The 27,394-nt window shown below is 50.8% G+C and overlaps 5 protein-coding genes across 5 annotated transcripts; 3 read left to right on the forward strand and 2 right to left on the reverse strand.

The window, feature by feature from the left end:
• Positions 1 to 699: 699 nt before the first annotated feature.
• LOC128274660 (diuretic hormone class 2) lies at positions 700 to 9,330 on the forward strand. Its single transcript, XM_053012923.1, has 5 exons — positions 700 to 1,176; positions 8,555 to 8,648; positions 8,718 to 8,825; positions 8,899 to 8,942; positions 9,059 to 9,330. The coding sequence occupies exons 1-5, from the start codon at positions 1,143 to 1,145 to the stop codon at positions 9,151 to 9,153; spliced, it is 375 nt and encodes a 124-aa protein (XP_052868883.1). The 5' UTR covers positions 700 to 1,142; the 3' UTR covers positions 9,154 to 9,330.
• Positions 3,439 to 7,987, forward strand: LOC128274658 (plasminogen activator inhibitor 1 RNA-binding protein-like). The gene has a single exon (XM_053012922.1). The coding sequence runs from the start codon at positions 4,140 to 4,142 to the stop codon at positions 5,844 to 5,846; it is 1,707 nt and encodes a 568-aa protein (XP_052868882.1). The 5' UTR covers positions 3,439 to 4,139; the 3' UTR covers positions 5,847 to 7,987.
• Positions 9,331 to 10,976: 1,646 nt separating the features above from the next.
• On the forward strand, positions 10,977 to 20,294 carry LOC128275492 (liprin-alpha-1-like). The gene is given in 19 exon segments (XM_053014009.1): positions 10,977 to 11,225; positions 11,396 to 11,497; positions 11,622 to 11,786; positions 12,215 to 12,289; positions 12,360 to 12,496; positions 12,498 to 12,867; positions 12,936 to 13,061; positions 13,251 to 13,601; positions 13,679 to 14,049; positions 14,121 to 14,304; positions 14,560 to 14,649; positions 15,431 to 15,621; positions 15,823 to 15,870; positions 17,595 to 17,802; positions 17,875 to 18,047; positions 18,124 to 18,434; positions 18,514 to 18,833; positions 18,910 to 19,026; positions 19,101 to 20,294. Coding segments are annotated over 19 exon segments (3,675 nt in total). The 3' UTR covers positions 19,188 to 20,294.
• A 91-nt stretch (positions 20,295 to 20,385) lies between these two features.
• Positions 20,386 to 23,119, reverse strand: LOC128269898 (toll-like receptor 3). Its single transcript, XM_053007302.1, has 4 exons — positions 23,048 to 23,119; positions 22,465 to 22,602; positions 22,225 to 22,390; positions 20,386 to 22,153 (listed from the first exon to the last, which is right to left on the reverse strand). The coding sequence occupies exons 1-4, from the start codon at positions 23,117 to 23,119 to the stop codon at positions 20,400 to 20,402; spliced, it is 2,130 nt and encodes a 709-aa protein (XP_052863262.1). The 3' UTR covers positions 20,386 to 20,399.
• A 1,529-nt stretch (positions 23,120 to 24,648) lies between these two features.
• On the reverse strand, positions 24,649 to 27,262 carry LOC128270817 (3-phosphoinositide-dependent protein kinase 1). Its single transcript, XM_053008237.1, has 4 exons — positions 27,022 to 27,262; positions 26,745 to 26,937; positions 25,140 to 26,599; positions 24,649 to 25,042 (listed from the first exon to the last, which is right to left on the reverse strand). The coding sequence occupies exons 2-4, from the start codon at positions 26,890 to 26,892 to the stop codon at positions 24,920 to 24,922; spliced, it is 1,731 nt and encodes a 576-aa protein (XP_052864197.1). The 5' UTR covers positions 26,893 to 26,937; positions 27,022 to 27,262; the 3' UTR covers positions 24,649 to 24,919.
• Between the last annotated feature and the right edge of the window lie 132 nt (positions 27,263 to 27,394).

Here is a 27,394-nt window from a genome sequence, read left to right on the forward strand (position 1 = left end):
CACACATACACACACACACAAACACACAAACACGCATACACACATTTTCCACAAACGTGCCCCGTATGGCCCGTGCCCTTCCCGTGGACTCGGACCCAGACCCAGATGATTCACGACGGCAGCTCCCGATGTGGATGTGTATTGCTTTCTCGCTTTCGGTCCATTGGAGGCTTCCTTTTCGGTCGGACGCAGCATCCTTTGACTTCTGCTCGTCACGGTTCATTTTTCACTTTCTGTCGCCCCGTCTCGCTCTGCGGCTAGAGCCGTCACCATGTGGCCGTTTCGCTCGCACGCTACTTTAACTTTTCGCCATCGCCGAGTGCCCCGCAAGGGACGACGACGATCGGATGTACACCGGGACTAACGGGGCGTCGTCTGCGCAAACTCTTAATTTGGTCGTGATAAAAACCTTATCTATGTGTAGATTGGCTGCCCCGCTCCTACCCCCGGGGCGCGCCAGGCCTTATCCAACGAACTGTTGCTACCGCCGCGCCGCCTTTTAAATGCACGAGAAATCGGTTGGAAAAGGACTACCTGTAGAGTTGTGTGGTGTGTGGAGATTTCATCCCACCGGACCCACCGCCCGCACGCAGCAGTAGAGCCCGAGGCAACACTCCACGGCTGGGGCGGACCACTATAAATATAGGGTACCGAATGTGTACTCTTCATGATTCACTGTTTTGTGTCAAGAGTGTGCTGCAGCCACCACGTGGTGAACGTTTGCCCAACGCTACGCGTAGTGCCCCCACTCGACGACGCCTCGTGAACGGCTTGCTGCGGATTACGCTCAGGTGCGGACAGGCACCAGGTGTGCTGGGGACGCAACGCACAGGACCCCACACGAGGCCAGAACGCACGGACACAGCCTCTAAGCGTCCTGAAATCCTGACGCGCGGGGCTTTGCGAAATACACAGGATCACAGTATCGCGCCCTAATTTGTGTGGCCACCATAACCGAACTTTGACCGCGGTTGGTGTGTTCCCGTTTGTGTGTGTGTGTGTGTGCGAGTACATGAGAACGACCGGGGTGTTTAATTAGTGGACACTAGTGACTCCGGCGCCCCCGGCAAATCCGGCTCTGATTTTTCCGGTCCGTTTTGAAGGCGAGGCGCCCGAACTTTCAAACATCTCAACGGTGGAGCATGCGGAATATGGCACCAAGCACCAGAATGCAATGTAAATATTAGTGCTCCATTTTATTATTTTTATGTTGATTTCACGGTTTTTAGATTTTCTGATAGCTTGAAGAAGCAAACGTTCGTTACGTACTTTATGATTTGCACCGAAATTGCGTTCACAAAATTGATTCGGAAATTGGGTTCCCTGGGGACAGGGTTTGCGTCGTCCGACCTCCAATCGTTTTTGAAACGTGCGTGCAGCACTAAATGATAAACCTTACATTATTACTCATTCTAATAAAACTTAAATTATAAACTCAGCAAAAACTGAGAGCAATGCAAAACGAAGTACTAATGAAGTCAAGTGTACTCTCGTTAGTGTCGCGAGCTACAAGCTGCGGGTAGGCTATGGTCTTAGTTTCACCTTTATGCTTTTCGTTTTACAAAAAAGATATAACACAATGATGTGAAGGAGACAAGTGGCGATGGTGTTGGGTCTAATGAAAGAAAAACATCCCGAGGCACCAAAAAACAGGAAGGAAAACCAAATGGAACAATTCGCCACCCTTGCGTCCACGGGTCCTCGGTGGCTGGCTGCTAATGGTCTTAAAACAAAGCTGTTGTCGATAGCAGGAGGCTCTCCTTCTGGTCTGCTCGGGCCTGCTGACAAGCCAACCCATTCGCCGGCCACTGGTATTTTGTTTTACACTTTTTGCTGCATCAAGCTTTAAAAGCAGGGTGGTTTTACAGTTCCCTGCTGTTCCGACAACGTAGTACACGCCCGAAGCGACATGCCAAGGAGGAAATCTAGCGTGCGGCCGGGGAGCGTCCTTTTTGCCGGCGGGCAGCATGCAGCAAAATATTTCGCAAAACCCGTGCTCGGAATCATTTTTGCCCCCAAGCGATTCTGGTGCCAGGTCTGTGGCGATGTGCCTTTGAACGAGTAGTTGGCCCATTTTGCAACGCGCACAGTTATTTAAATGGCACCTCCTAGCTGCTGGGTGCTTACGTTTTACAATTCAGCAACACCAGACACCAGCGTACCACATTTTGTATGATATAATGGTGCTTATATTAACATGATTTTATTTAATTTTATCCTGCGATGCGTATCACATTTCGCCGTAGTGACACATTTAAGCATCCGCAAACTGTGTCCCTTAAATTAGCATTAGGCAATGGCTGCATATATAAGTTTTTACCAGGTGACTCTAGTCTTCTGGAAAATTGTAGAATTGTGGAAGGGATCGTATTTCATTGCCAATATCTCCATTCTACAAAAATCGAAATCGGTTGTAGAGTTGTAGAGTTTGACCACCGTATACCGTAGTCGTCGTTTTCGAGGGAATAATCTTTGGCACCCCCGAAAGGGCAGAAATCCGACGACAAGGCGTGGAAACTCGGTGAGAGATAAAGGCGCGCGCTCTAAAAAAAGCAAAAAAGTGGAATCCAAATCACATTTGATTGATAAAAATAGCCAAATGGCACTGAGCGGGTTACGCGGGCTCGCCAAATTTAGACACGACAAAACGACAAAAAGTGCATTCAGTGCATTCGCATATTACTTGTTGACACAGCTCAGTAAAGACCAAATTAACCAAACAGGCGTGTATTCGATTGCCATATAAAATATTATTAACACAAAATAAAACAGATTCTTCGTCTAGAAATAATATATACAATAAATGTATCTTTGAGAAAATACATGTATAAAAAACACATCATGCTAATAATTTTGTGAACCACATGACCAACTCTCTACTAAACGGTTTCACACGGCGACGGAAAATATTCGTTCTTTTCAAATTCAAATTCCTCAATTCAGCGTTTCCAGCGATTCCGTGAAATACCATTTGTAGTTTCGAATAAATGTAACCAAGCGAATGCGAGAAAGAAATGTGCGCCCAAAAATCGCACCTTTTTCAACTACCTTTTTGAAATTAACGTTTTTTTTGCAATTTTCGAAGCCCCGATCAATGAAGAAAATAAAAACGATTTAAGCTTGGATGAAGAAATAAACTAATAAGTATTCTACCAAACGTCTGAATAATAGTTCGAGCCGGATGATAACAATTACTTGTTTCAAAATACACAAATCATCCAACAAAAAGAAATGCTACAAAATAAGTTTTGCAAATTTTTCCCAAAGGTTCAATTTCCTACCCCTGACAAAACTGACAAATGCCTGTGTTTATTTGCTCCACTCCAAACTTGGACCGACGCATGACACATGTGCGCAGACCACACCCGAGGGATCGTTTTCGCTTGGCACACTCACCAGAGGTCGGCCGAAGAGCAATTATGTCAACGCAGTGAAGAAAATCTATTTCGTCCTAGCGCACGGAAAATGCACGATCGCAAGTGTGGTTGCGAAAAGAGTGGGAAAAGTGTGTTTTAACGCGGAGCACGTTGCGGTCCCGCGTCACGAACGAGCCAACACGGCATCACAGGTCCAGAGCAGCGCAGCTGTGCAAAGCTAGCCCGCGCGAAAAAGGAACCGCGGACGGAAACACAGTGTTTCGCTTTGTTCGGCGAAGGCCAGAGGCAAAAACGGTTTGCTGCTCGCAACTCGTGGATCGATTTGCGTGCTCAGTCCCGGCTCTGCGCAGTGCGAGTGTGTCGGATAGAAGAAATGCTGTAGTAGTGCGAGACGAAGGCACACAAAGGCACGGGCACACGGCACACACCACCGAGTTCGTCGCAGCGGCCCTGTACGACCACCAACAAAGCACGGCTGCAGAAACGGCCACTACGACGCACACGTTGCGCTCTTACACGAGGGTCGCTGAAGCGCGCGGTTTCAGCGCCACCACCGGGCGGGAGAGCTAGAACGAGAGAGAGAGCGAGAGAGCGATCGAGTGTGTGTGCACGCGCGCGAAGGTGTGTTTGTGTGTTCCGTGTGCGCGGAGCACAGGTCGCGTGCGAGAGTGTGCGTGCGATTTCGATTTCGGCAATCTTTTTCCGTTTCCGAGACGGCGTTTTTCGTTCGCTTTCGCCTTCTAAGTTGCACGACACGACGAGATGGAGAACACCTCCTACGGGATAAATGTGGCCAACCGCTACGATCTGTTCTGCATCGACGACGATGCGGACGATCCGATCGATTCGATTCTGAAGAATAAACAGAAGCAGCAAAAAAAGCAGCAGCAGCAGCAAAGTGCGGCGGCTGCCGCCGGAACGGGCGCTGCGGCCCCGGCAGCTGGCGGCGGCGGCCAGCAGGCGGCGACGGTGCAGTCGAAAACGAACGCGAAGGGTGAGAAGGAGAACAAGTCCGGTGGTGGGCGCGGTGCCGAAAACCGCCACCCGGACAAGTCTGCCACGGGCGACGCGAAGCTTGCACAGACCAACGGAACCGGCAATCATTTACATAATCAGCGTGGCGGCGGTGGCGCTGGCGGCGAACGACGGGGCATCAAGGAAACGCAAAAGGACAACATTCGCAATCAGGAAAACCAGAAAACGGGCGGCAATCAGGCGAACAAGCTCCCACGGAGCGGCGGTGGACCGAACAGCAAGAGCAGCAGCCAGACCGGTGGAGGAGCTCCCGGTGCCAACAACGACGATAAGCATCCGCGCAAAGCCCGTGACTTCGAGAGCGCCCCGGATGGTGGGGCACAGCGGAAGCAACCGTACGCGCAGAACGGCGTGAAGCAGCGCTTCGATGCTCGCGGCAAGCGCGAGCTCGACCGTCAGTCCGGCTCGAACAAGACAGGCATCAAGGCGGTGGACAAACGGGACGGCGCTGGTTCGCACAACTGGGGCAGCTCAAAGCAGGACGCCAAGGAGTTCTCGAACCTGCAGGAACAGGACTACCAGCCGCAGGATGCCGATACGAGTGGCGAGGAAAACAAACCGCAAACGGACCGCAACAGCAGCACGGCCAACGGCAACAACAATAGCGCCGGCGCAGGCGAGGGAGGCGAAACTGGCGAACCCGGAACCACCAGCAAGGCGGAGGACGAGGCAAAGGAGATGACGCTCGACGAGTGGAAAGCACAAAAGGCGGCCGTTCGACTGAAGCCCCAGTACAACTTGCGAAAGGCGGGCGAAGGCGAGGATGCGGCCCAGTGGGACAAGATGGTGGCATTGAACAAGAAATCGATCGCGGCCGATGGTGGCACTGAAGACGACGAAGGTAACGATACTCAGACGAAGGCGACGGCGCCGGCGGCGTCGGCGTCGGCGACTCCGGCAGCGGCCACTGGCAACAAGAGCAACAAGCAGGTCCTGGACATCGAGTTCCACTTCAACGACAACCGCAGAGGCGGCCTGGGCCGTGGACGAGGTGGTGGCCGCGGCGGCAAGGGAGGCAGCCGCGGGATGGGCCGCGATGGCCCCGGTGGTGGTGGCGGCGGCCGTCGCGAGTACGGCGGAGGCGAGCGACGCGAGTACGGCGGAGGTGAACGTCGCGAGTACGGCGGAGGCGACAACTATCACCGGAGCGGAGGCGAAGGTGGTGGTGGCGGCGGCAGCTATGAGCACCGTGGCCCGGGAGCCGACTCCGAAGGCGGTGCTGGTGGCGGCGCCGCAGGTGAGCGGCCGCAGCGGGACAATCGGCGCAACAACCGACCGCCCGGTGTTGGCGGTGGCGGTGGCGGCGCCGGTGGCTCCCACTACGAAGGCGGCGGTGCCAACAAGTTCAGCAGACCGAACCCACGCCCGCCCAGGCAGCATTTCGTCGCTGCCCCGAAGGTGGACGACGAGCACGACTTCCCGTCCCTGGGCTAAGCGCGGTTCCGGCCGGCCAGCAGCACGGTCCCTGTGTGCGGCCACCCTACCCTGCTCTGGAGCCCACAGTGACCACGCAGGCTGCGTAGAACAGGAGGAAGGGAGGAGACTGCGCCAGTGCAAGGACACACCCGAGAGTTGATAACGAGTTTTTTCAATTACCTTTTATTTGCTACTATGCCTTTAGATTCGTTGAAGGAACAGAGAGAGAGAGAGAGAGAGAAGAGAGTCTAACTAAGCGAGACACAGTTGTTGGCTGCAACCAGAGGAAAGTAGCGATCACCCAAGATCACGCCGCCGCCGAGTAAAGAGCCGATCAGATAGGGCGGAATGCCACAAATCGCGCGCATTTCGATCATAAAGCATTGTTGTGGGAGCACACACTCGTTTCCCTGGGCAACCAAAGCATCCTTGGATCACTGCTAGCCCCAGCGTGCTTGGATAGCCGGCTCAAATGTGAAAGCCCCTTAAATATACAAAAACCAACCTTCTTTCTCCGTTCGTCGTCGTGCGTTCTGGTTGGTGCAATTCCGGCGTTGCGTTCCGTATTATTACCCTGCCATCGGTGGCATACTGTTCGTTTTTTTTACTGTGCCTCTATTTGGTATTTTTTCATGCATCTTTTGCTTTGCTTCAAGAGCCGTTTTCCGTTTGCGCCGGAAAGTTTACGTTTTCTCGTTTAAGAAATAGAATATGCTGGTTCCGCTCTCCGTTTCCTGTGGCTGGTGGTTGCATATGAGTTTTAATACTTGAAACAGAAAAAGAAAGAGGAAACGAAACGAAAATACAAACAACATTATTAATCGTGTGAATTGCTGCTGATAATGCTGTTTATGATCACAAACTATACACATATAAATACAAGATAAGGTTCACGCAGAGACAGAGAGAGAGACGGGGGGTGAATGGAAAACTGCAGGGGCGAAAAATTGAGCCGAAACACACACTACTCGGTTCGTCGAGAAACGTTTATAATAATTTGAGAATTTATAAGGTCTTCAAATGGCAGTGTTAATTAAGAAGATTGAAGAAAGAAGGGCACTTATTTCTTCGTTTAGGTTTTTGTTTATTACTAATCCTCCATTACTTAGGGAAGTAACTACAAGAAATTGATGTTCCCGCGCGCGGTGGAATACCGTGTGGTTGCGCCGGACACAGAGAAGCAACATTTAAATTGCGCGTATATTGCCTTCCGCCGCCGTTCGCCATCCGCGTAGTCACTATACGGCTCGTTCTCTCATCCTAACTACAGGAGCAATAAGATCGTCGGAGATCGCACTAACCGGAATATCTATCCTAGTGGGGAAACAATATTATACCGTATGTGGTGTATCTTTGACGAATCATGCCTAAGACAAGGTGCAACACTATCCGAAGAAAGAACTAAAACAGTCGGCGAGGAGTTTTGAGGACTCTGGAGGTCTGGGCGGTGAAAGTTAGGAGTCCAAGCCAGCACACCTACACTGTACTACGTTACTCCCTAAGAACAACACATTTAAGCGTAATAAAAAATTAGCGCAAAAATCTGAATTCATCCGCGAATTGGAAGTTCTAAACATTGTTGGGGAAACACCGGACTGTGGCGGAGGCCGGGCCGGAACATGGGCATGGGTGGTGGTTAAGGTCTTCCGCTTACCGATGCTCCGCCGAAGGGTGGTATACTTATCAACATCAGAAAGCCACACATATTCTTTGTGGAACGGTTATGATCGAGTGATCCTCAAAAATTTCATCAACAATATGCACATTGTACGACATTACCCTAACCTTGTAGGCAATGCCAGTGACGGTGAGCGTCTGGCCTTCGGGACGCGTAAAGGAATGGTTTATTTGAAGTTTTAACCTTTAGGAATACCGGAAGATTGCTGCTACATGCAAGAGCATCACGAAAAAGCACAGCAGAACCAGATATAGACAGTTTCATACCATAAATCGAAAAAAGTCATATGTACACATAACCAGAATCTATTTCAGATCGGTCTATGGCCGTTACACATCCGGAGTACAGCCACAATCCGGCAAGATAAATCAAGCGGTCAGTGCGTTTGCGTTCGCCTAGAACGCACTGCCCCTCTCAATGTGGTTTCCTTTTGGGTCTTGGAGAAAGAAAAGAAGAAGCAAAATAAAGTGAAACATTTGTAATCGCCTAAACAGTTTATCCGTTGCTTTCGCAGTTCCCAGCTCATGCAGTGCCTCTCGGGGTGTGAAAAGCAAAGCATCGGCCCAAAACATAACCATGTGCTAATGCCCTCGAGCACGTGGGCATCCAAATGGGTCAGATTGCGCAAAGCTGCTTCGGGACACCATGACAGATGTCACAGCAAAAAACCTTTTGCGGAGAAAACTTGTAAATACGTTGTTCTAAGATGTTTGAAATTATTTAAACAAACTCCTCTTTGCTGCTACACTCTCAAGAGCTTTTTATTTTATCATTACATAATTGATAACAGCTGATCAGACGACAAACTGCTCTTATTAAATAATTTTTAAAACGCGCGATGTTTGATAAACGCTTTTGAATTTCTCATTTGAACTTACGGAATCGTTTCTGAAGGGGCTAACACTTCAGCAGTTGACGTTTCGCAAAAATTTCATCGATTCGAGAAACAGGGTTTAAGTTAATAACTGCCAAACGAACAAACCGATTAATGGCAAAAGGCTACAAAATAGCACTACTTAACATATTCTCTGCAATATTTATATTTCAGATCGCAAAGTAACCGAAATGTGGGCCTCGGCTGTGGCTCTCACTTTACTGATTATAGTTTTCACGGCTTCGATCGACACCACATCGGCCCTTAGGTATACATCTTTTTATTATGCATTTGCTCCACTTTGGTTAACGGTTTTGAACTTTCCTCGCCATTACAGTTACCGAGGCTACAAACAGGAAATGAAAGAACAACCGGACGACGTACTGATCGATTTGATTGCACGATACGGACACACGATGCTTCGGGCGAAAGATGAATTGGAAAAGTATAACGCTTGGGTGGGCTGCTTTTGCGATTTGAATAATGATTTTGTTTTATTTTTCGCGTAATCGTTGCAGTTCCAAGCGAACGGTTGACTTTGGACTTTCGCGAGGCTACTCGGGTGAGTAACAATAACACGGCAATATATGAAAAATGATACCTTTTCTAAAACGTTCAATAGATGGAAAATGTTAGATGTACGCGAAATGTGACGCATTTGTTCTTCTGGTTCCGCAGGTGCGCAGGAGGCAAAACATCGGATGGCCATGGCGGTCGCCAACTTTGCCGGTGGCCCCGGGAGGAAAAGAAGATTCGAGGGAATAATGCTGTAAATTGCAACATTTGATGCGAGCCAACCTATTTCTGTCATGTTATCATGAATAAAAAAAAAGTGCAATACGATCGAGTAACGGAAACACGACGACGAATGAGCCTCACAACACAATCAATTCGAGCAATACAACCGCTTTTTGTCTTCTGTCTAATGTTGAACGTAGAGTTTAAATAAACTAGTCAGTTTTGATAGAAATGTATCAATGATGTAGCACCAGAATGCGTCCGGTGTTGGGAAGTGTATGCAAATGATGACAGGGCGGACGGTTGTTTGCGATGGTAAGCACTTAATTTAAAACAGCATTTTGCTACTAAAGCAATTTTAGTCGGCTCAGTGTCCCATGCTCGAAATTTAAATTGTATGACTGCTAGCGCCACCTAGATGTGAGATCTCGAATAACGTGAGCGCCCGAATAGTTTAGTTCTGGTTGTCTTTTCTTGGTCGTCGTCTTATGACTTGTTTTATATAAAATATCCCGATGCGGGAAACATCCTGTTTCTCTCCACCTATCTGGCAGGGCAGGGGTGCAGGACCGCGATGCATCATCGTCCTTTATTTAGTATTTACATAGTATATACATATAAATCTAATCATGTGCTACGCACATTAATAAGCCGCGGATATAAACGTATAAACAGTCTCAGGCCGGGGAACTGTCAGTCAGCCGCGATTCCGCTCTTGCTCTCGGTTAACAACAAAAGGTTAACAAGGATTAAAAAAGTGGTTAACAACAAACGGTTAGCTAGGTGTATAAACCCAATAAAGTTGTGCAAACGTGGCAAACTTATCCTCTCGCAGCAGCTGCAGCAGGGTCTTTTGACTTGGTCTTTTAGTTTGGAGTTGTCTTTTCTTAGTCTTAGCAGTACTGCCAACTTTGCCGGGCGAAAGCGAAAAAAAAGTGACAGCTGACTGCCTTTCGATGGCGACACATACAAAACAAGCCGTAGCAAAAGGTGTGTCCGCGAACGGAGGAATTTTGCAATACGGAAATCATCAATCGGGCCCGCGTCGAACGGCCGTTCGCAGAACGCCAGAATGTGCCCGGTTCGGCGGTGAATGCAGTGAGTGCAGTGAGCCCATCGCAGAGCAGCCATCAAATTACATAATGGCCGTCGAATCTGGTGTACATTCGTGCCGAAGGAAATTCTAAACCCACCGTCCCTCTGCCAGCCAGCCAACCAGTCTGCCAGACCTGCCAGAAAAACGCCTCGTTTCGGATCATTGCGGTGGTCAGCGTTTGGCACGGGCGCAGCTGCGGACACGGCAACGGCACGGCGGGGCACTTGGTTGGGCTTGAACGGGACACCGCGCTCGGGAGACGGCCGATACGAGGGCGACTGATCGACGGCGACGCACCGTCGACCGTTCGCCTCCGTCCGGTCGCAGCGCTGTCGCCGCGTTATCCACGTTCTGGGCCCATCGTCCGCAGGAGAGGCGGCGACCAATGTTCGTTAGCCGTCGGAAGCTCGTTCGGTTGTTTCGTGCCGTAGACCGTGCCGGGAAAGGGGTGCTCTCCCACATCCCCAGCAGCATTTCCCCGTCGAATCCGTTTTCTTGCCGATGCCCGGTGTGCTGAGTGATAAAACGAAAGAAAAAGAAGAGCGAAAGTGATTTGTGTGCGTGTGATAGAAAAAGAAAGATAGCCCGATAAAAGAGAGTGAGAGAGCGCGAATGCGTGAGAGCAGGATTCCGTTACAGCTTCGCAGCGAGTAGAGTGAGCGAGATAGGAAGAAAGAGAGCGTTTGAAGGAGCTGCTTGGCTGGATTTGGCCAAGAAAATAGTTTTTTAAGCTAAGCAGGCAGAACAAAAAATCATCTCAAAATGTGGAACATGATGTGTGACGTGATGCCGACCATCTCGGAGGACAACATCTCCCAGCGGTCGTCGCAGTTCAGCGGTGAGGACGCGAACTTCGAGCAGCTGATGGTTTCGATGCTGGACGAGCGCGATAAGCTGATGGACAGCTTGCGCGAGTCCCAGCAGCGGATGGCCGACATGGAGATGAAAGTGATGGAGGTGGAGAAGGAGCGGGACAGCTTGCAGCGACAGATTGCGGCCAATTTGCCTCAGGTGGGGTTCGGTGCGGGCCCCCTACACTACGCGAACCAGGCCTACGCACTTTTCAATGCCTACTACCACTCAACTTGCCTGCAACGGGTGCACTGAAACTGATCCTTTTCTTTTATGTATCTATTTTTCGGGGTCCGTGTGTTGTTTGGCTTGATGCACCACCGCAACAGGAATTCTCGACACTAACCAAAGAACTAACGCAGGCCCGCGAAATTCTTCTCGAGCGGGACGAGGAAATTGGGGAGCTGAAAGCGGAACGAAATAACACCAGGGTAAGCGGCGGCTATGCTGTGACGTCCCGTCTCGGTGGCGCCACAGTCGCAACCGACTGTGCGGCAGCAAAAGTGCATCCTTTTAACGTAACACACGCATTGTCTCCACACCCTCCTATTCCAGCTTCTGCTAGAGCATCTCGAGTGTCTAGTGTCCCGACACGAGCGGTCGCTACGCATGACGGTCGTGAAGCGTCAAGCTGCATCCCAGAGCGGCGTGTCCAGCGAGGTCGAGGTACTGAAAGCGCTGAAAAGTTTGTTCGAGCATCACAAGGCGTTGGATGAGAAGGTAAAACAATCAAGCAAATGGCCTTCCGGCCCACTCGTTATGTGAGGCGAACTCCGGTGCAAAAAAGTGGTAGCCGCGGATTCGTGAGGGCATTATGAAACTGCCGCGTTGGTGATGATCGCCCCACGCGTTTACGCATTCTTAGTGGTCGCCTAGCGATTCCAGTTTTCGCCTACTCTGAACGTTATTGTAACGAACCTTCCATTGAACTGTCAGATGGCGCGCGCCTCCACAAGCCAAAGGCTAACACCGAGTGCTGTGATCGGTGTTCTTCTAAATTGATTGAAATCCCAATTTATCATTTTGGACCCCTCATTTGGTTGTTGCAATTAAGGGACATTTATTTTAACATTATATTTTTGTTTGGTAGTAAATACCGTCCAGTTTTTACTACTATTTTATGAAACATTCTCAATTTGTTGTTCAAGGTCCGAGGGAGGCTTCGAGAGTCATTGGAAAAGATCAATGAAATGGAAGAGGAACTCAACCAAACCAAAGAGGAGGTAAGCTGGCTAGCGGGGCACGGTCGGAACTAGATGATTGCTAATCTTCACGATCCGTTTGCTGTTTCAGCTTCAGCAATATAAGTCGGGCGTTTTGACTAACCAAACCGACGCATCACTGGACAGTGGCAGCGAGAAGAAGGTAAGGTTGGGTCGGTGTTTTAGATTGTGCAGAACCAACTGCAAATCGAAAATCCCGTTCGTAGGAATCGTTCAAGAATGGAGACGCAACGGAAACGATCGACTACAGCGCCAAAACGCACGAACTTCAGACGATTATCGAGAAGCAGACGGCTGAACTGTCGCAGTGGCAGCGGCGCGTGTCCGATCTAAACACCAAAATCAACGAGATGGAGGACAATATGTGCAAACTGCAGAAAGAGTACACCAAATCACAGGAAGCGTGCGTGAAGCTGCAGCGCGATCTGCGTGAGAACGTGGCGCAAAAGGAGGACCAAGAGGAGCGCATTGCGACGCTCGAGAAGCGCTACTTGAATGCGCAGCGCGAGTCCACCTCGTTGCACGATTTGAACGAGAAACTAGAACAGGAATTGCGCCACAAGGAGGCTCAGTTGAAGGTACGTGTGGTGCGCGGTTGGGCACTGTTCGGGACGAAAAACCTTTCACGGTTTTGCTTTCCACCTAGTTGCACGAGGGCAAGATAGCCGCCATACAGGAGAAGCTCGAGCTGTCGGAGCAAAAGTTGGCCCAGTTCTCCAAACTGCCCGAGATGGAGGAGCAGCTAAAGGCCCGCATGGAGGCCCTGACACAGGTAGGCAAACAGGTAGGCTAACAACAACGGAACCGGTCGCGAGGGGTCGTTACTTTCTTAACCCTTAATAGTAGTGCGTAGGATGTGTTAGACATCGAAATTCCCTTTGCATGCTGTTCATCTCCGGTAGTTCAACTTTGAAAGCGAGCGCGAGAAAGCGGACTCTAATCGATTTTCTTTTGCCACAAGGCACAGGAGCGGCATGGTTCGGCGGAGGACAGAATAACGCGCCTCGAGAACAACGTGGAAGAAAAGAACGCCGAGGTGATGCGGTTGAATCAAAGACTGAAGATGAACGAGGAGCACAATCAGCGGCTATCGTCGACAGTGGACAAACTGCTCGCCGAGTCGAACGATCGGTTGCAGGTACACCTGAAGGAACGTATGACGGCACTGGAGGAGAAAAACTCGCTCTCACAGGAGCTCGACAAGGCCCGCAAGTACGCCGAGGAGCTGTGCCAGGAGAAGTCCGATATGCTCAAGGAAATCGCGAAAAATCGCCTCGAGATGGAGACGTTCAAGCGTCAAATATTGCAGCAGGTTCGTTGGCCACCGTTGGCCGCCGTCTTGTGATCTGATCGTGCCCCCGGGCTAAACGATAGCATCCTATTCCACAGGAAATTGCGTACAACATTCAGCAAACCGAAGCCCTGACCCGCAGCCTATCGCCGAACGCCGTCAGCAACGCAGGCCCCAACGCGGGGTTCTCGCGCAGCGGATCGGCCACGTTCAGTACGCACAGTTTACGGAGGAACAAGTCGGCGCTGGAGGAAGAACACTTTAACCGCTCGATGGCCGAGCAGGACTGGAACAAGCTGCAGCACATGGCCAATGCACAAGTTTTTGACAGTGGCGTCCTCGACGGCACGGACGAGGCGGACAATCTGTTCGGCACCGGCGATATCATCTCGCCGACCGGTCACACCGATGCACAAACGCTCGCCATCATGCTGCAGGAGCAGCTCGATGCGATCAACAATGAGATCAGGTACGCTAGCGCGGGTTTGGCGCCTGGAGGTTGATTGGCGATCACGATCACGATCTCGCTCTCTGTTTTAGGTTAATACAGGAGGAGAAACAATCGACCGAAGCGCGGGCGGAAGAGCTAGAATCTCGCGTCGGCAGCTTGGAGCACATGAATCTTCTCGCACGGGGCCGCTCAATGGATCGCCAGAGTCCGCCGCTGAGCGGCAGCAGTACGCCAAACAGTCCAAACCGAGACTATCTCCAGAAGTATCACACGGTAGGTTCTCCGGTCTGCTAGCCAGTCCAGTGCGAATGTTTCATTGTCCATCATCTTATTGGCGTGTTCGGAGGCACAGGGAAGGAAAAGGGACCCTTTAGCAGGCGACGTGAACAATTGATGATGATCGGTTGGCCGTTATTGGCCGCATAGTTTTGCAAGAGCAAGTCTTCCGTAGAGTTGGGGTTTGGCTGTTTTCTTGTTGTCATTCTGTCGGCCGTTTACCATCCGTGTCCCGTCTGCTTATCGTTACAGGCGCCAGCGTCGATGTCGCCAGCGCACTTGCACCAATACGTTACCACTTTGAATCATGTTCCGATGTCCGAATCGCTACCCTCTAGCCAAGTGAGTGGTGCTCTCGGGGAGGAAAAGAGGAAGCCCATGGTCGAACTTGTTGCTCTCTAGCGTTTTCTTTCGTTCGCCTTCCGTTTCTGTGTGTGTGTTTGTTCGCCTTTTCCCGGTTTTGTTTCGAGTTCTGGAATTGTGTACGGTCACTGTTGGCAATTTTATAGTCCTCCCGAAGATAGTTTGCATTAGCCTGGTAGCTTCTTGTCCACTGTTGGACGGTTTCGGTTTGTACTCATTTTGGTACCGAACAGCCGCAAATGAGAACAATTTTATTTTCCAAATTTAACAATCGCAAACATCGCTGTAGAGCCTGCTGTGCCTGTATGTTTCGTGATTGCAATGGCAGCTTAGATGCCGTTCTTTATGGGTTTCGAAATACGCCTAGTTTGAACGAGAAATGGATTTCTACCGCGCAACAACTTACGGAGGATATAAATAAACCCGAAATTAGTAGAAATATCTAGAATTTTTGTTACTCCTTTTAAGTTTTTTTCAGTAGCATTTTTGTATCCCCGCATTATTTGTTCTGCCAAGTGTCACCACCGAAACAGTGGTTGTAGAGAACAGAATGCTGTGGCTCCTAAGGTTGGCAACGAACGCTTTATTTTATTCTTTGTTGGGCTTTTTCGGAACGGTCGAAGTGATTTATTATTGCATTAAACAACCAAAATCCAACATCTTTGAGCAGCTCATTAGCTCGTGATAGTCATGTGCTGGTTTTGCGTTATGTTTTATATTCAAACGATATGTTTGTTTTTCTATTTTACTCCTTTTTAAGGTACAACTAGCACACCTTCAATCGGAAATGCAGCAACACGATGAGATGGGCAATGCCATCGACCACGATATGTCGGGAGGTGGCGTATGCGATACCAGTTCCGGAGGGACGATCTCGCCGGCGACGGCTCGAACCATGCGCCTGGAACGATTCGCTCTCGCTCTAGCACACAGCCAGGAGGAACTGAAACGGTAATTACGAACGACGGGAACGTCGTTTTTTCGTCGGGCAGATGAGTTAATGATCGTTGGTGATCAACTCCGACACTCAGGCATTCATCGTCTACTAACATTCCATTAACCTTTGTCCATTCAAATTTCTGGCCTTCTCTGAGATTGCTGATATTTTTCTCTTTAAATTGCTGCATGATCGGAACGGAAAAACTTTGGCAGACGGTCGCAAGGGGGCGTTCATGGATCGGACTTTCCGGGAGAATCCAGGTCAATATCATTTAGATTGTTTCCCTCCCAACCAGTCCGACTGCATGACGTTGCTAAACAGAATCGCTACAACAGTACGCTGACCAGTGCCATGTTACATACTCGTACCCAGCGCTTTCAGAACGTGTCTAGGTTATTGATCAATTCGGCCGTGCCATCGTCACTTCATCATCAGCGTCACTACCTCGCTCATCATCAACAAGCTCCACAGTCATATAATCGGTTCCATCATCACCATCAGGTGCCCCTCGCAGCTCGTCCGTCATCCGTTTATCGCTCGAAACTGAAACGGAGGGTACTGTTCCCGTCCATCACGCAGACAGTTGCCCGCGGTGTTGCTGCTGCTGATCATCCTCATTACCATCCTTATCATCAACCACTTAGCCATCCATACAACCCTCCACCATTGCTGCCCCTACAAACGAGGATCTCTTCACAATTATCGTCCCGTTTTCGGCAGCCGCAGCCACAGCAGCAGCGCTATCGATCACAGCATCGCTCTCCACTACACCTCTCTTATCCTTACTCGTCGTTGTCCCAAACACGCCGCCCGATGGCTCAGTATCATCGACCCTGTCCACCAGTTCCACCAAATCAACATCAGCCTCGGCAGCAGCAGCACGCGCATTTGAGTGATTCGAATCGATTTTCCTTTACGCGACGGCGTCCGCCATTGCCACCAGTGTTCCGACCAGCGGCGGTACCCTTCGATTCGAGATATGGAACATCCTCTCGGGGCACTCCTCAGTATCAATCGCGGCAACCGGTGGCACGACCGGTGCTGCGGTTGAATTTTAGACAAGAGACCCACTCGTTAAGCACGCCGCCGCGTATTATCTCCAATCTGCCCCTGATCGGTGGTGGTACGGCCAACGAATCGATGATCATCATCAACAACTCACCGTTCGCACTGACCGATCGGCGCTTTGGCATTCTGCATCACTGCTCGATGTCCGATTCCTATGTGTAAATTGTGGTCGGAACAACCAGTACACAATTTTTTGACAAGACTGAAAGTTTGAAGGCACCCGTAGAGCGCCTTAACTGCTGAACTAAACCGAGCCCCCTTGGTGATGCGCGAAGCGAAGGATCTATTTTATACATTTGTTTTTTTTCGATGAGATTTTTGACACTTGTAACGTTAAATATAGACGAATGGTACGGCGCCTGTCTCGAAACATTTCTGTGATATACAGTAGGCCTCGTTGGGGAAAGCAATGTGCTTCGTAGGGTGGGGGAAATGTATAATTTTTAGGCCATCGAAGCAACCAGTCGAAACCCATGATGGACCACAATTACCACAGTTAACCGACGCTGGCAGACGTGTGTCCTTTCGGTGTGTTAGCAGATTACTTGAGAAGGTATTTAGAAGCAGGCCGTCTCAGGGTGTGTAACTTATAGCGCTTTCGAAGCCACCTGGCACCACGCTTTCTGGCGTTCGTAAACCCCCTTTCAATCAATGGTTCGTCATCATGATCATCATTCCCACAACATGCGCCTCGTACAGTTCCTTCACAGCCCACCGCTAGAGTGTAGAGCGTATGGTGTACTACGACCCGTTATTGATGAGTCTCCCTTTAGGTCTCGAGTATCCTAGTAACTAACGCTAGTATGTAATCAAGTTGGCCACGTGCGTTTGGTTAATGCGATGTTTGCAACCGTACTTCCGAACATATCCCAAGCGCTACTTTGATTAGTAATGGAAGTCATTCGATTGTTCACAGGAACCATTTCATTGCCAGCAGCAACTACGGTATGTCGCCGCTTAACTCGCGCCATGGCAGCCAGGAATCGTTGAAGCATTTAAGCATGGTCAGCTCGCTAAGCTCCCTACAAACGCCGACCGCCAGTCGGGGGGATGCCGTTTCGGCGGCCCAGAAAAAGAAGGGCATCAAATCGAGCTTGGGCCGGTTCTTTAGCAAAAAGGAGAAGGTAAGCGTTTTAACGGATGGGGCGGTCCGGGGTTTCGATGATCACTCCAACCAATTCCGGTTCCGATTGCAGGCGAAGGGCGGTGTAAAGGATTCATCTATGCCGGACGGCTCGGCCAGCATGATGTCGATGAGTGGTCTGTCGCTAATCAGCGACATCGACTCGACGTACGATAACATCAGTGTGTCCGGGTACCGGCCGCCGGGTAAATCGAACCCGGTCGATTACACGCGACAGAAGAAGAAGTATGTTTTCGGGCGAGAAGGACGAGTGCCCAATCGGTCAAATTAATTGAAACACAAAACTTTCTTTCCGATACAGGGAGCACGACTATCGGCACGATTTGCTCGGTGAAGCAATGAAAGCGGGAACGCCGTTTGCACTGTGGAACGGTCCGACGATCGTGGCGTGGCTCGAGCTGTGGGTTGGTATGCCGGCCTGGTATGTTGCAGCCTGTCGTGCCAACGTGAAATCCGGTGCCATTATGAGCGCGCTCAGCGATACGGAGATACAGCGCGAGATCGGAATCAGCAATCCGCTGCACCGGCTAAAGCTTCGTCTTGCCATACAAGAGATGGTGTCGTTGACGTCACCGTCGGCCCCGCAAACCACGCGGACAACACTCGCTTTCGGTAGAGCGCACGCAACGGACGGGGGATCGGTGCCCACCAACCTACTAACGCTCGATTTCCACTCAACGTGTTTCCCCAGGCGATATGAACCACGAATGGATAGGAAACTACTGGTTGCCTAGTTTGGGTCTACCTCAGTACCGGACGACGTTCATGGAGTGTCTGGTGGACGCCCGTATGCTCGACCATCTGAACAAGAAGGATCTGCGCGGCCAGCTGAAGATGGTGGACGGCTTTCACCGGACGAGCCTGCAGTTCGGTATCTCCTGCCTGAAGCGACTAAACTACGATCGCACGGCGCTCGAAGAACGTCGGAAAGCGTCCGATAACACTCTCAGCGATGTGCTCGTGTGGACAAACGATCGCACCCAGCGATGGGTGCAGAGCGTTGGTTTGAAGGTAAACCCGTGGACAAATCTTCCGAACTGGAACCTGATATCTATGTGTTTTTCTCTTTCTCTCTCTGTACCCGCAGGAGTATGCCAACAATCTGCTGGAATCCGGTATACACGGCGCACTGATAGCACTGGACGAAAGTTTCGACGCTAACTCCATGGCCCTGGCCCTCCAGATTCCAACACAAAACACACAGGTACGGTGAAGTGGAGCGATTTCTTGCATCGTGAGTGTGCAATACATTCCCCTTTTTTTGGTTCTTCTTCGCAGGCCAGACAAATTTTAGGCGCGGAATTTAACAAACTACTCGAACTGTCGACCGAACGGCGCACAGATCGGGATTCAATCAAATCTTGACATAATCCTAGTCATCCTAGTCTAAATGGATAATAAGCGTAACTATTAATAATATTAAAAAAGGACGAAAAAGGTGAAGCAGAGCAAAAGTATATTAAAAAATAATAACGATAATGATAATAACGTAGCATTATTATCGCGTAATAATGAAAATAATTATATACTAACATTAAAACGGCATAACGACGGAATACACAAACTCTGCTCCACCTAGGCAGGTCGTCGTCGCGCAAGGCAGAATGGGAACGGAATAGGAAAAAGGGAACACCGACAGGGACGACAGAAAACATGAAAAGTATTTTACGGGGGATAATAAACAGAACCGTGCTTAGGACAGAGAGCAGGGCGCACAGTGTAAGCTGCGGAGCGAACAAGGTCGAATAAGTCGAATACTGCAACAAAGATACATACCAGCAGCATTAGCAAAAGCAAACCAGGCAAACGGGGAACTCTGGTAAAGGCAAGGACATACACAACTGTACGGTACGATTGATGGGACGAGGGCACAGGGGATATATAATAGAGGGAAAATAATATATACATACATTATAAATACTTACATGTTGAAAGAGAGTAGGGGAGCGAAAGAGAGAGAGAGAGAGAGAGAGAGAGATAGAGAGAGAGAGAGCGAGAGAGATTAAGACGGGCCCAGGGTGAATGAACTGTAAACGTGTCGACAAGAACAAGAGCAACAAGAGAGATATCCAACAACAACATTGTCATAACTTTTAAGGCAAGCGGTGCATCACTGGCAAAACGAAACGCTGATAAGAAGGGGGGCAAACCGAAACGGACAACAGTGCGGAACTATGTGTACACGGAACGGAACCAGTATCCAGAAGTGAGAAGCGGGGAACAGGGAACTAGAACTAGGTTTTGCAGGCCGGGCCGCTGCAAAACAGCTAAAGATACCACAACCACAAATGAAAACTGCTATTGTAAAGATACACACTTAAAGCCGCGAGACGCGAGAAAAAAGAAATGGAACAACAAATGATAAAAGAGAAAACTGGATTCTAAAACAAGCGAAAAAAAAGAGACGAGGCAAACCAACCAGAAACCAGACAACAAATACAAAATGCAATGCATCTGTGTTCGATACATTAAACAAACAATCGATCCGAGTTCTGTGTGTTCCGATTCGTTGATTTATTCTGGTTTTATGTGTATAATCGAACCGTTTTGGGTTTGTTCGTTAGAAACAAATAAGCCTTAGTACTCGAGCTCGTTGCTCACGATCCGGTGGTGCTGCTGTTGCCCTTGCGGTGGCGACTGCTGGTGCCGATGGTCATCGGCCTCGCCACGTTGGTGGTGGCCCTTTTGGAGCTTCTTTTGCAACAAACGTCGACGTTTCTCCTCATACAGCAACGATCTGTGGCGCTCACCGGCCATCGGAGGCACGAAGGCAGGCGCTGGTGGTGCACCGTTTACCGGGGCGGTGCCGTGCGATCCATGGTGTCTGGCAGCGTTTCGCTGTTGCAGCAGCATGAGCTGCTTGCGACGGTTTAGCTCACTGATGCGCAACGCTATCTTGGCGTACTTGCCCTCGTCGACGTTGCAGGGAAGGTTCTTGCGAATGACGTAGTACACGCTACGGTCGTGGATCTGGTGCGTCGGGTCGCTGCAGCGTGGCGTCAGCTTGTTGCTGTAAATGAATGCAGGCGGCCCGCCTCCGCCGCCGGTGGCCACCTTCAGGCGGTTGGTGGTCGCCTGACGCCAGTCGCTCATCGCGCAGCTACAAAGCCAGGGATTGTCGGTTAACCGCACTAACTGGACCGCTGGGGCGAGCCGGCGGAAGAACTCGCTCGGAAGCTGCGTCAGCTGGTTGCCATGCAGATACAACTCGACCAGCTGCAGCTGCTCATCAAACAGTCCGACCGGCAGCTCGGTGAGCAGATTGTACGACAAGTCGATCGTGCGCAGACGCTTGACACCGAAAAACGCATCCATCGAGATGGCACCGATCGCGCACCGGATGGCTTGCAGATCGGTCAGGTTCTTCATCTCGGCAAAGCTGTCGTACTCGACGAACGAAATGTTGCCGTCGAGCAGCCGCAGCGTACGTAGGGCACGCAACCCACGGAAGAGGTACTGATTGAGCGAGTCCAACTGAAGGTTGCGGATCTCGAGGACCTCCATCTGAGCGAGCCCCTGGAAGGGTTTCGGCGTGGCCACCTGAAGCCCGACCGTCGCGCTACCGATGAACAGCGAGCGCGTCATGTTGGCAATCACGAACGAGCTGTCGAATACGTACTCGATCGGATTTTCGCGCAGATCGAGCTTCGCCAGCTTCGGGAAGGGCGGAAACGTAAGCTCGGATACCTTGGAAATGTTGTTCGCCGACAGATCGAGCACTTGCAGCTCGAGCAAACCGGCCAGCGAGTAGTAGCTGACCTCTAGTAGCCGGTTGTTGGCGAGCGACAGGAGCCGTACGTTCGGCGCACCGTAGAACGCGAACGGTGGCAACACTTTCAGGGTATTGTGTTGCAACGAAAGGCGTTGGAGGCGCTCGAGACCGTACAGGAAATCAGGATGAAGCGAGTCGAGCCGGCAATCGTGGATGAAGAGTTCGGTCAGGTTGTTCCATCCGTAGAATGATACGTTGTTGGTACTGGCCATGTCACGCTTGTACACCTCGTACGGAACGATTTCGAGTTCGAACGTTTCAATCAGGGTGTTGGCGTGCTCATCGTTCACGAGCTCCTGCTCGTGATCGACGATCTCGTACGCGCTGGCTGCCTGCTCCTGGCCACTGGACAACGGCGGCTGAAGGCCCAGTTCCGCCATCGAAGGAACGATACGATCGAGCACGTTCGGTAGCTCGCTCCGTATCAGCTCGAGCGATTCCAGGTGAAGCCGTTCAACAGGCAGGCTGGCATCGATATCGAAACGTAGCAGATGTGGGTTAACCGATTGGATGTGCAGCTGCCGCAGCTGGGCAAATCGTTCCAGATTCGAGGCATTCACTGTCGATGTTGGGGAATTGGAAAGAAAGCTTTACTCGGGACACTCTTATTTCGGCGCAACCCAGACCCACATTGGTAGCGTTCCGTTTGGGAGGTGTAGATTAGCTTCAAGACGCTCGTGTCCAACGACAGTAGGTCCTCAATCTTCACAAAGCTCGCCCCCTGTCCCACCATACACAGGGCGTGTACGGTTGAAGTAGCGTCGTCACTATCAGACCCAACATCCGATGACGTATCCTGGAAAGAGCGGAGTCGGTGTCAGTCGGCCACACACACCCATTGCCACACGATACGATGTCCGTCCGTACCACGTTTTGCTGTTGGGCGTCGGATGTTTCACGTTTCGGGACACTTTTCTCCGAAACACGGTTACACATACACTCCGGTGGACAGTCCAGGAGCGCGAATCGTTGTTCGCCGTGTGCGGTGGCTTCAACGTGGCTGCTGAACTGGAACGGCACGAGAAACCCACATCCGGCGAAGAAAAGATATAGCATAAGTAACAAAAAAACGGTTACATGATAATGGTCTCTCAAAGTCCACATAAATCGGCGCGGGTTAAACTATAAATATGGATGAACGCTAAAAATAAAACCAATTCCACTGTGATAAGCAACACCGACCACACGGTGCCATGGTCGGTCTCGGAACCTTTTGAACCCGTCCGGGAGTGTGCCGAATCATTTTCTAAATCGGAATTTAACGCTTAGAAGGTTCGGGCGCGACACGTTTAGTAGATAATAGTGACAGAGCACGTTAAACGCCTGCCGCTTCAAAGCCTCTCTTCTTCAGTCCACTCAGCGGAAGTGGAATCTCACATTCCGGAATCACACCAGTACTTGATTCGAACACTAGAATTTGATGTCGCCCATTTGAATGTACAATTAAACTCACTGAAACCGTCAATGGCAGAAGCAGACACGTGGCAGCCAACATCAGTAGGGTGACCCCACTGTGTGGTGTCATCTTCAGTAGTTCAACCTCGGAACCGCAGAAACACTTGCTATTCTCTCGCCAGTCGGCGGTACGTATGCGCAATCCGACAGTGTCCTGCCGCAAGACTGCTCCGTTTCAGAACTCTTTCAACGTCGTCGTAACGTGGCGGAAGCTGCTTATCGTCTCCGTAGTGGCGGAAGCGCTGTGTAAAGTGGTATCGTTTAAAGAAGTCAAAAGAGAAACACAAATTGATAAAAAAGGGCCCAGCAGGAGCAAAGATATCGCTCACAAACCGCCCTGATGGAGGCAGCGTGTGTCGTCGCTGCCATACTCAGCAGTAGAACTGGGAAGTGGTCGCTCGTGGTTGGAAGTAGTCCACTGGGGATCGCGACAAGAGGGTAAACGGCGATGGATGATAGGCGAATGGAGAATCGTCTCCGGGGAGTTTTCTTCTGTTGATAAATACTCGGTTTGCCACCATGAAGCGACCGTGCGTAATCGTGGTGATGATCTGCATCAGCTGGCGGGGCTGCTGTTTTTGCGTCCGTTATCCTCACGCCACAGGTCTGTGGGCAACGGAACCCTTCCTTAGGAGCAGAACCGTGTCCAGCCATGTGTTTTGATTTCGGCTTCGGAATCTGTTTCACAAGAATAATGGTCTAGGAAGAACTGTCTTACCATTACCAAGTTTCGGTGGATTGAGAGATTGAACACGCATTTTGTTTTTCAATGACAAATTCTATACATATTGCCGTAGAACTGATGATTTCTGAAATGCGTTTAGTTCATCAGCGGCCGTTGATTGTGGAATGCAAATAAATTAAAAATAATAAAAATAAATCCTTCAGTGTCCGATTCAGCGCATCCAATGCTTCCTCATGTGCCGTAGAATACTCGTCCGATACAATATCGCGTCAGATGCTTAGTGATATTCAAATTCTTTGGCAGTTTTAGTGGTAAATGAACTGTTCTGCCGCCATCTAACAGAGATGCTATGAAACGACAATGTATCCACGACAATATTGTGCGAAAACAATTGTGGCCATAGCTTGGTGAAGCAGCTCAAATGGTGGTCAAACAATGACTAAAGGCCAGGAATTACTGGGTATTTGGGTGGGACTTGAAAGGAATCGTTTATTATGAGTTGCTTCCATGTGGTAAAACACTAAATTCAGATCTCAACTGTCAATAACTGCACCGTTTGAAGCTAGCGATTAGCCAGAAACGGCCAGAATCGACCAACGGAAAAGGTGTTGTGTACCATCAGGACAACGAAATGTAGAAACACGTCTTTAGTAACTCGCCAAAAAGTCCGGAAGCTTGGCTGGGAAGTTTTAATGCCTGTCGCCACGGACCGAAGAAAAGGTAGCCACGGAAGTCCCTTTCCTACAGGAAAAAATACAAAACAACAGAAAGGAGCAATACTTATTCTATTTTCATCTTACCTTGAATGCTCACCCCGAACGATTGGCCACTCTCAACCTTCAGCCAGTCTGCCAAAATAAAGCCGAAACACTTTGTATTAAATTTGCAATAATTTATTCTATTTATTGGCTTAATTGATGAAGCAGAAACTAGTTGTCGGCCGCGAGTGGCGTGTAGCGAGTGCATTGAATGATCGATTCCACGATCGGTTTGCCTTACTACTGTTCCTCAATGTTCCTAGCAAATTTTGTTAGTGAAAACAATCGCTATGAACGCACGCTCGCGTCTTCAAACGCCGGTTTCCCGCGGCGTGTCCTATCCTACCAGTGATTTACATACACAGCAAATGAAAGTGAAAGAATTATGAAAACGGACAAAATAAACGCCTTCGGCAACGCCAGCTTTTTAAGTACCGCCGTTCTGCTGCTGTACACTGTTCAAGAACGCCTTCCGGTGGACCTCGTTGATGCAATCGCACCACTTCAGCGCGAAGCCTTCGGGGTCCTCTAGGTAGTAGCAGCGGTTGGGCTGCACGGCGCGAGTGCGGACGGAAACGGAAAAGTACAACACATCAGTGGACCGTTAGTGTGGTTTGCGTGGCTGCACCGTGGCCGTGCCGACTTACCGTGTGTACGTAGAACGTTTTAAAGTTTTTCGCCTCCACCGACAGCTCGGGCGTCCAGGGGATCTCGCCCTTCTTCACCATGTTCACCGGATCGATGTAGATCAGTCTTGGGCCGGTGGTGAGCAGAAACATGCGCCGCCTCGCGAACAGTCCCTTCCGCTTATGCACGAAGCCGTACTTGAGGATCCGTTCGCTCTCGGCAAACGGTTCCCACACGGCCAGCGTGCCACTGTCGTGCTTGCTGCCATCGATCGCCGTGCCTTCGGTGAACGATTTCGTCAGCTTTAGCGATGCCGCCCCGCCGGTGCTGCGGACCACTTTCGCAGGGGCCACTTTGGCCCCTCCTCCGCCTTCCCCTCCGCCACCGTCGGTGTCGTCGTCGGACACTTCGAGATCGGCCAGCTTGAAGTCGAGCAAGCGCGTAATCTGCCGATCATCCAGGCCGGGCTTCATGCCCTCAGGGAAGTAGTTGGCCGCGTTGGCCGCGACCGTCTCCCCGTGTAATACTGAGTCCTCGGAGGATGCCATCGGAGCCGGCGTGCTGCGCAGCTGCTCGAAGTCGACACCGCGGAAGAACGGATGTGCCCGCAGCGTGCAGTAGCGCGGTTGATCGTGTGCACCGAGCCGTTTGCACTGTTCGATCTGTAGCAGGCGTGTCACGAGGTCCTTCGCGACCGGATCGAAGCCCTCGCCGTAGTGCACCTGGCAGCGGAGGATTTTCTGAAAAATCAGATACTCCGACGCGGCCCGGAACGGCGGCACACCGCACACCATCTGGTACACGGTGCACGCGTACGACCACAGGTCCGAGGCAGGGGAGGACGGGGTGCCTTTCAGGATTTCCGGCGACACGTACTGTGCCGTGCCAACAAAGCTGCGCCGCTTGGCGCCCCGGGACGCCGGATAGCGCTCTTCCGTCTCGTCACTGTCGTCCTCGTCCTCGTCCTCGTCCGCCTGACGAGCTTTTGCTGCCTTCGCTCCCAGCACCTGTTCGGCGTGCTTCCGGGCGGACGACATGGTAGGCGAGGAGGGAACGTTGGAGGGCTGCTCCGCACTGTTGTGGTTCTGCTGCGGTTCGGGTTCCACCAGGTCCTCGTAGTCGAGCTTCGAGGAACCAAAGTCCGCCATCAGCACGTGCATGTGCTGATCGAGCAGAATATTTTCCGGTTTGATGTCGCGGTGCAGGATCTGAAGATCGTGCATTACCTCCAGCGCGAGCAGTATTTCGGCCCCATAGAACCGGGCACAGTCCAGCGTGAAGGAAGGTCGCGACAACAGCGACAGTAGCGTCCCGTTGCAGGCATACGTCATAACGAAGTACAGTCTGCTGCGGTCCTGAAATGTGCAGTACAACCCCAGGAAGCCGGGCCGTCCGCTCAGCCGATTGAGCACCTCCCGTTCGCGCTTCACGTACTCCTGTTTCTTTTCGCGCAGGATCAACCGCTTCTCGCACACCTTGACTGTAGAAGAGAAAGTGCGAGAAAGCAGCGCAATAAGTCTATGGAAGCAAACGGCAGTCACGACGTTTGTGCATGCTCATGGTTTCGGACCCACACACACACACACGCACACGCGCGCGGATTTTTGTTGTTGTTTTCAGCTTACCCGCGTATTTCTTCGATGTTCGCGCCTCTTTGGCCAAATACACACAGCTGAAACTTCCCTCGCCCAGCAGCTTGCCGAAGTAGAAATCATTCGGATTCATCCGATGGCTGCTGCCACTGCTGCTGCTCGGTGGGGGACGGTTTTCCATCGTAGTAGCGCGCTGCCACGGATGGCTTGTTTGTTGTTATTGTTGCTGCGAGGAGCGAGAAGAAATCGGAAATCAAAAATCGGACACGGATTAGAACATCACCTGTACAAAGTTTGGCGCTTCCGTTACTTCTTTAGCTTTTTCTGCCTTCTGGCGCGACGATGATGCAGCACGGGGAAATTTCGTGACTAATTCGGGGCCACCGTGCCCCTATCGTAGACACAGTTCTGCTGCTTCTTCCGAGTCACCGCCGCACATTGCCTGCTCTTCGGCCAGACGATCGTCTTTCGCCTTTTCCTGTAATTACCACGGCTTCGGCGGGTGATGAAAACCGGATGCGGACAATCTTTGTATCGTTCCTTTCTAAATGATTCAGAGCTGCTTGTTTCGCTACTGTGCGCGGGAGCTCACGTATTCTCCTATAGGTATACCACGGAATCCCCGACCTGCTATGTTTTCGGTGGAAGTGCTCGCCGACACTGTGAGCTGTCAACAAGGTCAC

The sequence above is a fragment of the Anopheles cruzii genome, chromosome 3, assembly GCF_943734635.1.
Source record: "Anopheles cruzii chromosome 3, idAnoCruzAS_RS32_06, whole genome shotgun sequence".
Lineage (NCBI taxonomy): Eukaryota > Metazoa > Arthropoda > Insecta > Diptera > Culicidae > Anopheles > Anopheles cruzii.